Here is a 15284-nt window from a genome sequence, read left to right as displayed (position 1 = left end):
TGCCAGTAAATAGGTGGTCAGTAAATGAATATTGCTCCCTTGTGGTGTATCAACTTAGGATCAATGAAATTCCCCAAAGAATATCACTTTTCTTGCAATAAACACTGGAAATAATCTATATGCCCATGACTGGGCAATGGTTAAATAAATTATGGTAATTGACACAGTGAAACAGCACACAGCAGTCTTAAAAAGGAGTAAAGCTATATTTAGTGAGGTTTATGTACTGGTAGGAATAGATGTTCAAGGTACATTATTAAGTGAACAAAAGCAAGCTATAAAATGATGTAAATAGCATTCAACCCTAGGAAGTAGTCTTAATTTACTTAGGAATTTCTCACTTATGGACATACAGATTGGCTTCTGTTTTTCTCTCCAAGTTTAAATGAGTGTCTATAACCAAGTTTCTGATTTTGTCTTTAAGATGGATTCTTAAAATGGAAAATGCTTAATCAAAAGATACATACACACACACACATATATATAATAAAATTTTATAGAGATATTGTCAAACCACTGTCATCAGTATATATTTAATAAACTATTTAAGGCTGACCGTTCACCATGCCCTATTTATTTTGCATACTTTTTAGACTTTGTTAATTTTATAGTTCAGACTTATTTTTTTTAAGATTTTATTTATTCATGAGAGACAGAGAGAGAGAGAGAGAGGCAGAGACACAAGCAGAGGGAGAAGCAGGCTCCATGCCAGGAGCTCTATGCGGGACTCGATCCAGGGTCTCCAGGATCAGGCCCTGAGCCGAAGGCAGGCACTAAACTGCTGAGCCACCGAGGGATCCTCCAGACTTATTCGGAATCATTTTCATTTGTTGTTATTATTACGGATGAACATTTAGTTAGTATGTTGTATTTCTTCTTCTGTAATTGTCCTCTACACACTTTCCTATAGAGTTTTAGTAGGGTTTTCTTTTAATTAAATTTTAAGTATTCTATATATAAAAGGTAGAATACCTTTGTTTATCATACTTTTTAGTGACATATTATAATTTATATATCTGTTTTTTTAACTTAATGTTTTTTGACATTGAACTTTTATATAGTTTAAACTATTAGTTTCCCTCGCTGATTTTTTCTTGGCTTCCTTCAATGTTTTAAAAGATCCCTATACTAAGACTGGACAAATATTGACCTATAGTTCCTTCTAGATTAGTTTATGGTTTCCTTTATGTTTAAAATCTATAATTTTTCTGGAAAGGAAGGTGGGCGGGGGTTGGGGGTGACTGGGTGACGGGCTTTGAGGGGGGCACTTGATGGGATGAGCACTGGGTGTTATTCTATATGTTGGCAAATTGAACACCAGGAAAAAATAAATTTATAAAAAAAATAAAATCTATAATTTTTCTAGGATTTTGTGGAATAAAGTCAGAGTCTTTTTACTTTGTTCCATCAGTTATTATTTTTCAGTAATTTATAACTGTTGATCTTATCCCCATAATTTGATTTACTTATATTTTATGTTTGGCTGGGAGTCTCATCCATCTTGGGAACTAGTAATGACTTCAGGCAGTAGTAGTCTTTTAGCAGCAGCTCCTTATAGTACTATGAATTTGAAGTCAGAGTTTTCTAAGTGCTGAATTTTCTCAACCAATTGCATCATTTGCTGTTGTTGTATATGTAAGATTGTTTTTAAAACTCCTATTATCTATTGTTAAGGAATAATTTTTAAAAGAAGGTAGGATCATGATTTTCACATAGACATAAAATGAACATATGTCAAAGATTTTTAACTTATTAATTAATGAAAGATCAGCAAAATGCTATGATTGTTTTGAAGAATTCAAAGGGCAGAGATATATAAACGGTATAAAAAAATTTGAAATGAAGGGGTGCCTGAGTTCGGCTCAGGTCATAATTTCAGAATCATGAGATTGAGTCCTGTGTTCTGCTTAAGATTCTCTCTCTCCCTCTCCCTCCACCCCTCCCTATATGCGTGCATACCTGCACATGTGCACGCATGCACAAAACACACACTCTCTCTCTAAAAAAAAAAAAAAAGAAGAAGAAGAAGAAGAAAAAGAAAATCTGAAATGAATTTACAAATAGATGCAAAACCACTCTGTTTATCAATGTAAAAATCAGGGGCATTCTATGGAACACTACTTTGCATTTATACAGACATGAATTATTTGCATTATAATGAGATTTCTACAGGTTACAGAGTTGTAATATCAGTTAAAGATGAGAAAACCTATGTGTATCTGAGTTGTCACAATGGCCACTATTTGATTTTTGCCCATTTCAAAGTCTCTCATAATTTTTTCTGGCAGTCCCTTTTCCTCTTTTTGTCGTAAGTTCAAAGAATCATCATTCTGATTAAAATAAGGCTCGTCGCATTAGATTTGCCTGGTTGTTTACATAGATGCAGTAAAAGTGTCATTTTACCATATAGGACACATTAAGTTTTCTTTGTAAACTCTAAAACCATACAATTTTGAACAAATACTAAATTAAATTATGTCTGCAAGTTTTCATAAGAAATCTCAAACTGGATTTTTAAAACCCTCTATTATTTGGTGACTTGAGGCTAGGAAACCAAGCGCAAGAAATACTCTCCACCATATTTCACCTGAAATACCTATAAATTTGAGTAAATTCCTCTTTTCTCAAGGTCCCCCAAATATACTAAGTTTACATGTACTTAATATATAATATTCTTAGACTTTCTAAGCCAAGAAATAGGCCAGGGCTTTGTAGGTATTGCTTCCATAAGTAAAATCAAACTTAATCCAGGATGAGGGGCTGTTCCTACCTGATTAAAAGAGTATTGTTTTTGAATACAACATTCCAAGCAAGGCCCTGGTTTTTCAATTTGTACAATTAAACCTGATTAAAAAATAATAATAACAGCTTTTTTTTAAACCTATGCACATAACTAAATGACCATGGAAAGTGTAAAGTAGGTATAGTTTCATTTAATCTTTTCTATACTTATTGAACACTCCATCTGAAATGAAGTATGTACTATATGTTCACTAATTGAATTTAAATTTAAAAAATCCAATTATGGAGAGGCAAAAATTAGAAAATAAAATTGTTAGAGGCTATTTGGACATTTGATTAAGATAGGATCGGGGTACTAGAGAAATAATATTGAGTTATATATTTAATTAAATAAGTAAGATAATAAAACATTTTAAATAAATATAGATATTAGCATGGTTGTAAAGAAACATTTTTATAAGTGAGGAATCTTTGTTCTTTACTTTCTTTTATTTTTTATTTCTTTTTCTTAATCAAGAATGTAATAAATTCAACATAAAGCACAGAAAAATATTCTTACAAGATACACATTATTTGCTACCTAGACAGATTACACAGAGGTCAAAAAAATATTTTATGTAGTAGGCAAAGGAATGAATCAGTAAGTAAAGAAAGCAACCCCATCAAGATAAGGCAAACTTTACAGAAATTTTCATACATTTCATCATTTCTTTTCAAACTCAAGTACTGTAACCCAGGACAAGTAAAATTTACTTCCAAATTTGCCCTTTATTTTGCTTTTTCTGGCACAGCAATTCTCAGGATATCCATGAGCTCAAAATAATTTTTATATTAAGATGTTATTTCAGTTAACATTTTCATTTGTGTTCATCATTGCTTTAGTCAAATGAATCAGTAAGTCTTTAAAAATATCTCAGTTTCAACTTCTGATTTGGTAAATATTGATGGTGATAATTCACACAAAATTTTTTTTGGAGTCCTCAGTCGCAAGATTGTACAGAGGTTCTGAAAAGGAACAAAAGGGGGAAAAAGGCCTAAAAAACATTGCTGCATATAATTATGTAGTGTATGTGTATATATAAAATCAGTACTATAGAACTTGCACTATAAGACAAAACTACTTTCTCTTTGGAACAGAAAGGCATATAGACAGTGGTTTCAGTCTGTCCCCATTACTTAGTGGAATTTCAACCACTCATGTTAATTGTGACTTTTAATCAAAGTAACTTCTATTTCAGTGAGAAAACTAGAGGTAGAAATTAACAACTGTCTTCCACAAAAAGTATTTTAACCGAATAACAAAATTTGTGTTGCACCTGTCTCCAGCCACACTTTTTTAAAGAGACAAAATGAACGGGTCCATTGACATGACCCAAAGATAGGAATGTTTCATGAAATATAAGAAACAGTATATAAAGTTAAATTGTGCACTAAATGTTCAGTATTCTTAGTTAGAAATTATCTTGATATCAAATTAATATTCATCATATAATTCAACTTTATAGCAGTCGAAGGCTTTAGGTTACCTAGAGATCTTGGGAATTATATTTAACCTGACGTATTAAAAATAAAACATAAAATAAATAAAATAAATAAAACATAATTACTATTGAAATAAAGTTCTCAGAATAATGATTTGATTTTGCTGAATACAAATTTATATTTTTCATTATCTTAAATATTGTGTAGAAGTAATGTGAGTTTATTGGATCAGTATACCCGAGTAAGTTTAAGAAAAGCAAACCCAAGGAGAATAAAATGTATACTTCACCTAATACTGATAAATCAGACTAGAAGCTGTTTTTATTAAACCAAAATTATTACACTGGTCTAATTTGCCAAAAATTTATCTTAATTACATGAACTTAAATATTCAAAACATTTCTGAGTTTCTATAAGAATAAAAAAAAAAGATTGATTTATTGATCGATTTACTTCAGAGAGAAGAGAGCAGATGGGGAGGGGCAGAGGGAGAGGCAGTGAGCATCCCAAGCAGTCTCCACAGAGACCTGAGCCCGACACAGAGCTTGATCTCATGACCCTGAGATCATGACCTGAGCCGAAACCAAGAGTCAGATGCCCAACCAACTGCACCACCCAGGCACCCCTATAAAAGTAACTTTTTAAGTATAGCACATATCAAGTATCAAAACTTTGATTTTCTCATTTTCCTGGAATCTTAAACATTAGCCACAGGCCAAAAGTAAACACAAAAAAATTATCAGACTATATATCAAAAAGTTGTTTCCTTTCCTGGTGAGCATGAGATTCTTAATTTGAGATCAAAAGACAAGTAGACAAAGAAAATAAAATACTAACAAATCAGATTCGCTGTTGTCTTCCATCCAAGAAAGAATAAATCTCTATAATCTATTACTCCATTTACATGGATCACAAAATTTTGGCCACAAAACACAAAACCAAAAATCTGAATCATTACTGTTACTAATGAGGAATCATTTATTGATTGTGAAAGTTATAAAAACAAAGCACATAAGTATTAAAATGGAAAATATGTAAAGAAACAGAGGATCAGGAAAGTGAAAGTTCTGTTACAATAGGGAATTTACTTCTAGGAGCCAAGAGAAGCCCTGGTTAATTGTTTACAAAATAATTTTTTGTAAAAGGATAAACTTACAACTCTCATACAGATACAAAATGAATGTGCCAACTATTTTATTTAATTTCCTAATTATAGACAGAACCAGTAAGGTAGTGGAAACAAAGGGGAATTCTAAGAGCAAAACATATATAGGAAATAAGAAAATTTGAAATTAATTTACAAATAGATGCAAAGTAGAACTCAATGTAGGGCAATAATGAATTAAATTTTATTGGGTACAATTAATTTGCATCTTTTGGGCAAGTATATTTTGCATTATTATCAAGTTTCCACAACTTAAAGAGTTGTAAAATAGCACAAAAAACCGTGAAAGGCAGAAAAAAAAATTGGATGAGGGAATCACTCAAGACACCCACAATCTTTGTTTACGCATTTCAGTCTTTACGGTTTTGCTGACTCTACTTAGTAAAAGATGGATCCAATGTTTTTTTCTTGCTAGCACAAGAAATTAGTACCGTGGTGGCGAAGCAGAACCATTATGCCTTTCCTCTACTCCCACATCGAAATGTCTTATCATCTCTTCCTATAAAAAGAAGAGAGAGCAAGTAACTTCATTCATTTGTGCATTGAATATTATTTTCCAATTGTAGATATTACCAACTCTTTTAGAATCTCTTCTCTCTCATCAATACCATAATAGTGAATACTTGTTCCTGCAGGAGCTCCCTAGAAGCCTAAAAGTATGATAGACTATTGTGAATAAAGATAGAAGGAGCAAATCTTTTTTCACAGATTCTAATTTGAAGGGGGGAAAAACAGTTCAATTAGTTTTTAAACAGACAAGAAGCTTCCAATTAAACCCAACATGGGCAGGTACTTCCACTAGTTTGAATCAATTGCAAACTCAAGTTCATTTTTTATTGGACAGATTTGAAATTATGATAGTATTCTTTTAGATTTTAGATTTTTAGACTTCTTTTTATTAATCTGTGATCATATGTGTTTAAGAAGTTCTTCCCTGGAAGTTCTGCAAAGTTAGTGATCCATGGGGTTTAGCAGAACCCAGAGAGCATAAGCCTGGGACACTGTTTTGACCCTAGATATTTTCAGTGACATCATTACCCAGGGTGTCAAAGCTTCTGATTAGAATTATCACTACTTCTGAGAAAAAGAATCTGAGGGGAAAATGAAAATGTCTCCATGGCCATAGCATTTTGTTGTTCTGTTTGCTATAGTATTAAAGCAGGAAGAAAATTTATTTAATGCCAATCATTTGCATGATGGACTGGACTGATTAACAATATGATTTATGTATTTTAGACTTTACCAGGTGACAACTCTACTAGAACTCCTATCCAAACAGAACTCTACATTCAAGCTGTTATTTTTGACCACATTTCCAGAAGAAAGACTTAACTACTAACATGATAGATGGTCCCCTAAAGGCCTACTAAGTTTGATTGAATCCTGTAACCAGAAGCAAATTAGAATAATAAATGAATCCTGTGGCTGGAAGACAAATTAGAATAATAAAAGTTGATAAAGAATTTAGAAAAAGCATAATCTTTACTGTCTTTATGTGGTACGTATCTTAATGTGATTTGAGTTTTTTCTGAATTCCTCCCCCCCCCCCCCCCCCCCCCCGCCGAATACTGAAGCTGATTGCAACAGTTCATGGGAGAGAATCTTCTTGCTACTTATTTTGTAGCTCAGATTTTCCAAAACAAAAAATGTTCCAGGTCCTGATATTGCCAAATATAGTGAACCAAAATCTATACCATGTGGCAGTGCTATCTACTAAATTTGTTGAATATTGATAAGAAATCTGAAGGTGAAGAATAAGAGGAAGAAAATATGAATACAAAGTTTTCAATAGCTCCATATGAGAAAATAAAATCTGAAAAGTTCCACAAGATGATGTAGAAAATGAAGTGTTTGATATATTTATGCACCTAGACAATATGAACCTCATGACAATGAAGCTGAGAAAATGAAATCTACAAGAAACCAAAAGATTTTAGAAAAGTGAGAACTTCATTAGTGAACAGGTTTTACTGCGGTGCCCCTGCAGGTGGCTTTTGTGCAGAAAAGATATTATTCAAGAAGTCACTTGTGATTTAAAAATTAACATTTGGTTCTTCCTCTTATCCCCATTCTCTTCTCTTCCCTTCCTAAACACTCCAGTACTAAGGCACTTAGTCAGTGCCAAGCAAAGTGGAAGTCTGCTCAATGTGTGGGAATAGGAAAGTCCAGAGTAGGGGATCAGAGTTTCAATGGGGTGAGAAGGGTATATTCATAGGGGAGGAGATGGCCTGTCACAAGATTGCAGATTCCAGTCAAGATGAGTAGAGTGGTATTAAATTAGAATTGAATGTATTTTATGATCTCATCATTTTCAATATATAAACAGATACAGAACATATGTTAATGTTTTCTGTATGCATCTTCCCACACTTTGTTCAATAAGAGGGCCTCAAAACAGCAACACCCAATATCAATGAGCACACACAGCACCCAGATCTTGGTTCTCCCCACCATTTTCTACCAAAAGGAAGCAAGGATCTTTGGGAAAATGACTATTCCCGGGCTAAGGCAGAGAAAATACACTAGTCTAGAACATCTTTTTGTGCCGGAAAGCAAAGAAGTTCTTGAAAAATGAAGAGATTTATCAAAAGGACATTGAATCCACCTTGAAAAAATTCCCACTGGCCAAACCTGGGACAGTTTGGGCATCAAAAGAAATCATGAGAACCAGGCAGAAAGTAGAAAACCAAAAGCACACACTGATTTACATAAATGAATAAATGGAAAGTTTGATGAGGAATGGGATATTTACATAGCATCTCCCACAAAATATGTATTCATTATAGAGAAATAATAGAAAAGCCTGGAAGACACCATTTTCAACAATGATCAAAGAGAATATGTTTAGTTATAAGCAACTGAAATTGTTCTCCACCAAATAATATGCAATAGAGGAATTCATCATCGCTTTTGTGGTAATCCTGCCAAAGTTGTATAACCTGAATAGAATCAAGAGAAAACTCAGAAAAAAACAAATCCATGGACATTATGCAAAATGACTGACCTGAGATCTTCAAGGTGTCAAGATCTTGAGAATAGAAGAGTGAGAAATTATCTCAGTCTAAAGGAGCCTAGAGAGACATGATAATCAAATCCAACACATGACTGTAAGTTGCATCTTTATCCTATAAAGGGAATTTGGGGACAACTGGTGAAACTTGAATGGTTTCTGAGGATTAGATGTAAAAATGTTTATGTCCTGATTTTGATGATTATGTTGTGGTTATATTAGAAAATGTCCTTGATTGTGAGAAATTACACTAAAGCATTTGGGAGTGAAAGGGCATCATGTCAGCAAATTATTTATAAATATTTCAGGGGAAAAAAGGTCTTTGTGCTGTACTTCAATTTTTTGTAATTCTGAAATTGTTTTGAAATTTAAAAATATTTGATTTATTACATTTATAAATTAAAAACTCTAGTTATTCGAACTCTAAATATTTGTATAAATTTTATTGTTCTATCTATAGATTTGATGAAATTTTTACTGTTCTTTTTATGAGTTCTTTTATAGTTAAACTAAATTTCTTTAAACATTTTAAATTTTGTGATGTTCATTACATTCAATTTTATAACTATTTCAAATTTCTAACTAACAAATAAGCCTTCATATACATTTAAATAACTCTTATAAATTTAAGAATTTAGAGACTAGTGTTCTCTTAAAAGTTTCAGTATGGTTTATACATTTATAAAATTTTAATTGAAAATCATGTCTGAACTAATTATTCAAATATCATATTTTAAATTTGAAGAGTATATGCCAGTTTTTCATAAATGTTTAAAGTATTTTAAATATTTTAAATATCTATTTTTAAATATAGGCATTTAAAATACTTAATATATTTACAGATTACTCCTATATTTAATTCCAAGGTTTAAGACACTAAAAAAATCAATTTTATTATCACAAGTAATTTTTTACATTAGCTTCTGGACTGAATTTACAGAAAGTAAATAATGAATGGAGACTTGAGTTGGACTATGGGATATATTCATTTGCTAGGGCTGACATAACAAAATACCACAGACAGCGTGACTGAAACAACAGAAATTTATTATCCAGAAGTTCTGGAGACTGGAACCAAGATCTAAGGTGTCAGCAAGTTTGATTTTTTTCTGAGCACCCCCCCCAACGCCCCACCCTCTTACTTGTAGGTGGCAGCCTTCTTGCTATTTTTTCACATGGTTTTTCCTCTGTGCAGGTCTCTGGTGTCTCTCCACATATCAAAATTTCTCTTTATGAGAACACCAGATTGGATTAGAGTCCACCTGGTGACCTCATGTTAATTTACTTACCTCTTTAAAAGGTTTTGTTTCAAAATGCAGTCACATTCTGAGGGCCTAGGGGATAGGACCTCGACCATGAATTTTGGAGGGATACATAATTCAGTCCCATACATGGAATGTGGACTACAAATATCCAGGATATTTTTCTCATGATTAGACTGTTTCAGCCAATGCTAAGCCAAGTCTAGACCTCCAAGGATTCCAATATCATTTCTTTCAAATGTGGATTGCCTTGCTTTACGGGAGCCGTGGATTCAGGTATCATATTAACTAATTTTGTAGTCTAATTGGAGTTTGCAGCATCAACCCAGGTCAATTGATACTCACTGAATCTTTATAAGGTCTCATTCTACTTTTGAATAGTTCTTATATCTATCAGTAGAGCCATGATACCTATAAATATTTAAATGGCATCTAATGGGGCACCTGGGTGGCTCAGTTGGTTAAGCGTTTGCCCTTGGCTCAGGTCATGATCCCAGGATCATGGGGTCATGACCTTTGTGTTCATGATTTTGTATTCTCTTTGTATGCTTTCTGTTTTAGAACACAAAGCACGGGGCTCCCTGCTCAGCTGGGGAGTCTGCTTTTCTCTCTCCCTCTGCCTGTTGTTCCCTCTGCTTGTGCTCTCTCTCTGTGTCAAATGGATAATAAATAAATAAATAAATAAATAAATAAATAAATAAATAAATGTATCTGGTTGTATTGAGCCTATTTCTCATGTCTTGCCTTGCTCTGTGGTCACAGTTCTAAGGAAGGTCAAACTAATGCAGCTATTACAAACTGGAATTTCCCTTCATGGATAAGGTGACCTTCACCCAATAAAGAAGACAGAGCAATTAGAGAACTGTTATGCCTGAGTACAGAGTACACTAAGAAAGTAATTTTAACCTGATACTAATGGTGGACTTCAGGGCCAAAGAAAGGGAATATGTGAAATGTATGTGAGAATCAGAAGAACACTGGGCCAAAAACACAGGATGAAAGAATGAGCTAGCCGACCGAAAGGAAATGAAACAAGAAATTGAACGACGTAATAAAGAGTAAAGAGCATTAAGAACCAGACTATTTGGCAAACTTGATGCTGTTAATTGACCAAATCATTTTATCTCTCCAGACTCTGGCTTTTGAAAGTCTCTTCAAAATCCAAAACATTTCTGATTTCTCTGCTGTTTTTCTAATCTATTTTTAGACTCCATCCTCTGAATAGAACAGCCTTGCGAGTTAAGTGTAATTTTCTCCAAGTAACAGTTCAAGTGTATTATCCAAGACTCTGCTTGCAAGTGACAGAAATTCAATTTGAATCTTTTTTATAAAAACATGGAAGTGTCTCCCAGAACTAAAGAAAGGAATATATCTGCATCCCAGGAATAATTATACAAACGTAATCAAACACTTGAATACTATCAGAACTCTCGCTCGATTTCATGACTATGTTCCTCTCTGCGCATCGTTATTCTCTTCCAACAGAACAGCCTTTCTATTTTGATGGACAGACACACACACACACACACACACACACAATCTTTCTTTCTTTCTTTCTTTCTTTCTTTCTTTCTTTCTTTCTTTCTTTCTTTTTCGTTCTTTCTTTTCTTTTCTTTTTCTTCCTTCCTTCTTTTCCTTCTTTTTCTTTCTCTCTCTCCCTGTCTCCCTTTCCTGTCCTCATTCCTTCCCTCCCTTCTTGTCTCTTTTTCCCAATTCCGGAATCCCAGAGAAGGGATGCTTGACTCAGCTTTACTTCCCCCACCAAAATTTGAATTCTAAAGAGATCAGGCTCTACAGACTTATATCTCCCAAATTACAACAACTATGATAACCTTGTGAATGAATGAGAATCTTCAGAAAAGCAAGTAATTTGGGGGACACAGCAAGGCCTCCAGTTGAATGGAGCGAAAGCAAGTGTAGGAGGGAAGAAAAGGAAAAAGCTCAGGTACTCAGTCATGGAGCAACAAGTCACTTCTCCCCTTTTCACTGGTGGCAACAACAGAAGAAAAAGCAGCAGTGGCAATATGACTGATGAATATTATCTTTGTATGTTTTCTGTTTTAGAACACAATTTTCTGGGATAAATAATTGCATAATCAGAACTACCTGACATATGACCAACCTCTTCACTGTTATTGTAGCTTTGTAGGATATACTGTATGATAACATGCTTTAAACAATAGACAATAACTATAAACTTTCTTAATCTCAAGGAAATTAAAAGGAAATGTATACCTATCATTTATGAAGGAGCTATTGTGAGCCAGATACTTTTCTAAAGGTATAATAATGAACAAGGGCTTCCCTCGAGGAATTCTTCAGCTTGAAATAAAAAGGAATTCTGAGGGATCTTATGTTTTTATTGTTGTTCCCATTGCTTGCTGCTATTGTGAGTGGATTTTCCCTTCAGTCACCAATAGATTGTTATCTATGACAATCTAAGACATGAATTGGCCAAGACTGAATCATACTGTCAGCAGATGCTGCTGCTGATTTATTGGGAGTACCCCTTGAGAAGTACTTCCCAAAATATGTTCTATAGCATACTAATCCGCCAAAAAAATTTTTTGTGATTGAATAAGTGAATAAGTGACTATTACTGACTCTTAGAGGTTCTCTAAGTTAGTTTAACCTAAGTTCCCAAATCGTCCATTGATCAACATCCCACTCCCCCCGCCCCCACCTTCTCATCATGAAACACTTAGGAGTATCTGTGTTACTTGAGGTTTTTTGTTGTTGCTTGCAAGCTACACACACAAAAACGTCTCACACATTTAAACAGGAAGCTTGAATTCCTGGAATCCAAGGAAGAGATGAAAACCAAGACTCAGGAAAGAAAAAATAAAGAGGAATTCTGGGAGCTGCTCTAGCAAACACTGCCAGTAATAAAGCTGAGTTCCAACTACTCCCCAGTCTCTGTCAGGAGACGAAACTTCTCATCAGCGCAGAAGCGTCAGGTGTCCATCTCTGGATCAATCAGCAGTGGTCAAGGTCAGAAGGTAGTCGTCACACTGGAGGTCCATCCATGTCTCAAGGGCTGTTTCTAGAGAAAGAAGGATTATCATGAGCTGGGAAGAAATATCTACTATGAAATCTCTTGAGACTAGTACTATATTACACACTGCTAAAAACCATTAAGTATGATGTTGACTCGACTTATTATTTTATTTTATTTTTTAAAGATTTTTTTATTTGTTTATTCATGAGAGACACACAGAGAGGCAGAGACACAGGCAGAGCGAGAAGCAGGCTCCATGCAGGAAGCCCGATGCGGGACTCGATCCCGTGTCTCCAGGATCACACCCTGGGCTGAAGGCGGCACCAAACCGCTGAGCCACCCGGGCTGCCCGACTTATTTTAATATTGGATGGAACTATACTCCTATTCCCAAATTTGTTTTAAGACTTAACCAAGAATGGATGTCCATGTTTCCTTCCAAATGCAGTTTTGCCATCCATGGAAATTATCATTATAAATATAATCAAGTTAGATGACATGGTACTTGTATATATTTTTAGATATAGTCCAGGTAAAAATGCTTCTTGAGTGGTTTCTTCAGTAAATTGTCCAAATTGGTTTGCAATTCTGAGAATGCTTTCAAAATGCTATCTTGTTTTTTTGTTTGTTTGGGGTTTTTAAATATTTTTTATCTTGTTGTTTTAATCTGAAATTTCCTAAAAACATATGATGTTGAGCATCTTTTCATTTATTTATTTTCCACCTATATATCTTTTTCGGTAAGTATCTGTTCCAACATGTTGTCCACTTCTTAATTGGACTGTTTTCTTATTGTTGAGTCTTAAGAGTTCTTTTTAATTGTGGACAAAGTCCTTTATCAGATACCTGTTTTGCATTTATTTCTTCCCAGTCTGTGGTTTCTATCTTCATTCTCTTAAAGTATATAGTTGTTTTTAAATACTATCTTTAATAGATTTTTTTAAAAAATCAAAGTGAAGTTGGATTTTTCTATATTTTGGAAAAGTTTTTATGTAAAAATTTGGATTATCTTCTTATTAAAGATGAGAGTAAAAACACATGGCTCAAAGCTTTTCAGAAGAAAAATTTTTGATTACTTTTTATTAGCGAAATTAATGTTTTCTATTTCTTATGCCAATTTGGAATGTTAAATTTTTCTCAGAAAAATAATGTACTTCATTGAGATCTTTTAATATATTTTCATAGAATGGTACATAGTATCTGTTGTAATATATTCCCTCTACTTTTTTGTGGTAGTAAATGTGTACTTCCTATTTTTTTTTAATTTGTGTCATAGCTTTTCTCTTAATTATATTTATAATAGATTTGGTTTTAAAGGGCCTACCATTTTGCTTTTGAATAATGCAGATTCTGTTTTGCATTAATTTTGTTTCTATTTTTATTTTTCATCATATCCTTCTTCATGCTTTTTAATGTGTTTTATTGTTTTCCCAAACTTTTTAAAATGTAATTAATCATTATTTTTATTTCTGCTTTTTAAAAATAATGAAACCATTTAACACAAAAATTTTCCTTCTGAGCACTCCTTTGACCATAATCGACAAATTCTGAGGATTATTGTTCTCATTTTTCTTATGTTATAAATTCTCCATACTTGAATTATTTGCATTTGCTTTTAGCCCAAAATTTTAGTTAATTTTTGTTTTAATTTCAAAGTAATCCTAGTTACTCTTATCTATGCTTGTGAGCATGATTTCTAATTTTATCTCATTGTTGTCAAAGAACCTTGCCTTTATGATCCCCACTTGAGGGTTTTATCGATATTTTCCTATAACTTAGCTTACAGTTAACTTTATTTTTAAAATTTAATGTTCCACAGATAGTTGCAAAAAAACTGCCTATTATTTGTTTTATATGTATTTAAACTTTAGTAACATATTATCCAAGTACCTGTATCTCTTATTTTATATATAAATGTATGTACATATATACACATGTATGAATGTATATGGTTTGGCCCATCAAAGGCTAACAGAGATATGGCCAATATTTTTACCAAAAACAATGTTTAATACTCCTTGTAAATCTAACAATTTTGCTTAATTGATTTTGAAACTCTTCTTTTGCTATTCTTCATAGGTATTATCAACATGGATTGTACCTTTACTAAAAGAACCTTTAATTTACTTTTTTTAAAATTTGAATCCTGTTATTTTTTCTTGAAATTTAAAATATCAACCCTGCTTCATTTCTGTTTTTATGTGTCTGATAAATGAGTGCCCATCTTATTAGCACTTCCAACATTTTTCAGTGCTTATTAATGTAATCTGGTGGCATAAGCCTGGGTTATTGTCATTTTTTAATATATCCTCTCTTTCAATAATATTCATTGAAAATTAAAGTTAATTTTGTAGCAACATTTATGACAATTATTCTTGGTTTTATTTTTAAAAATGCTTCAATGTCACCATCAGTCCTATGATTAGCATGAAATCCCTGTTCTTAAATTCTAATTTTATCAAGTTTTTCTTGCTTATTCTTTTTGTAATTTCCAAAATTACATTTACTTTCTCATAGCAAATAATTCAAGTAGAATTTAAAAATAGGTGAAAGTTAAGTTCCTTTCTCCCAGGTCAGGGCTAGCTAGACAAGTGAGAGCCTTAGGGATGCACAATTTAAAGAGACA

The 15284-nt window shown here is 33.1% G+C and overlaps 1 protein-coding gene across 4 annotated transcripts in view; it reads left to right on the top strand.

Moving 5' to 3' along the window:
• The window catches only part of CFAP299 (cilia and flagella associated protein 299), a 597267-nt gene extending 590379 nt beyond the window's left edge, over positions 1-6888 (top strand). For all 4 annotated transcript variants that reach the window (XM_055313219.1, XM_055313217.1, XM_055313220.1 and 1 more), the window contains one exon: positions 6626-6888. In XM_055313219.1, the coding sequence (XP_055169194.1) occupies positions 6626-6721 (96 nt within the window). In that variant the 3' untranslated portion in view covers positions 6722-6888. The remainder of the gene's footprint in view (positions 1-6625) is intronic.
• Positions 6889-15284: the final 8396 nt, after the last annotated feature.

This window comes from Nyctereutes procyonoides, unplaced genomic scaffold (assembly GCF_905146905.1).
Source record: "Nyctereutes procyonoides isolate TBG_1078 unplaced genomic scaffold, NYPRO_anot_genome, whole genome shotgun sequence".
Classification (NCBI taxonomy): Eukaryota; Metazoa; Chordata; class Mammalia; order Carnivora; family Canidae; genus Nyctereutes; species Nyctereutes procyonoides.
This window is presented reverse-complemented; position numbering and strand designations above follow the sequence as displayed.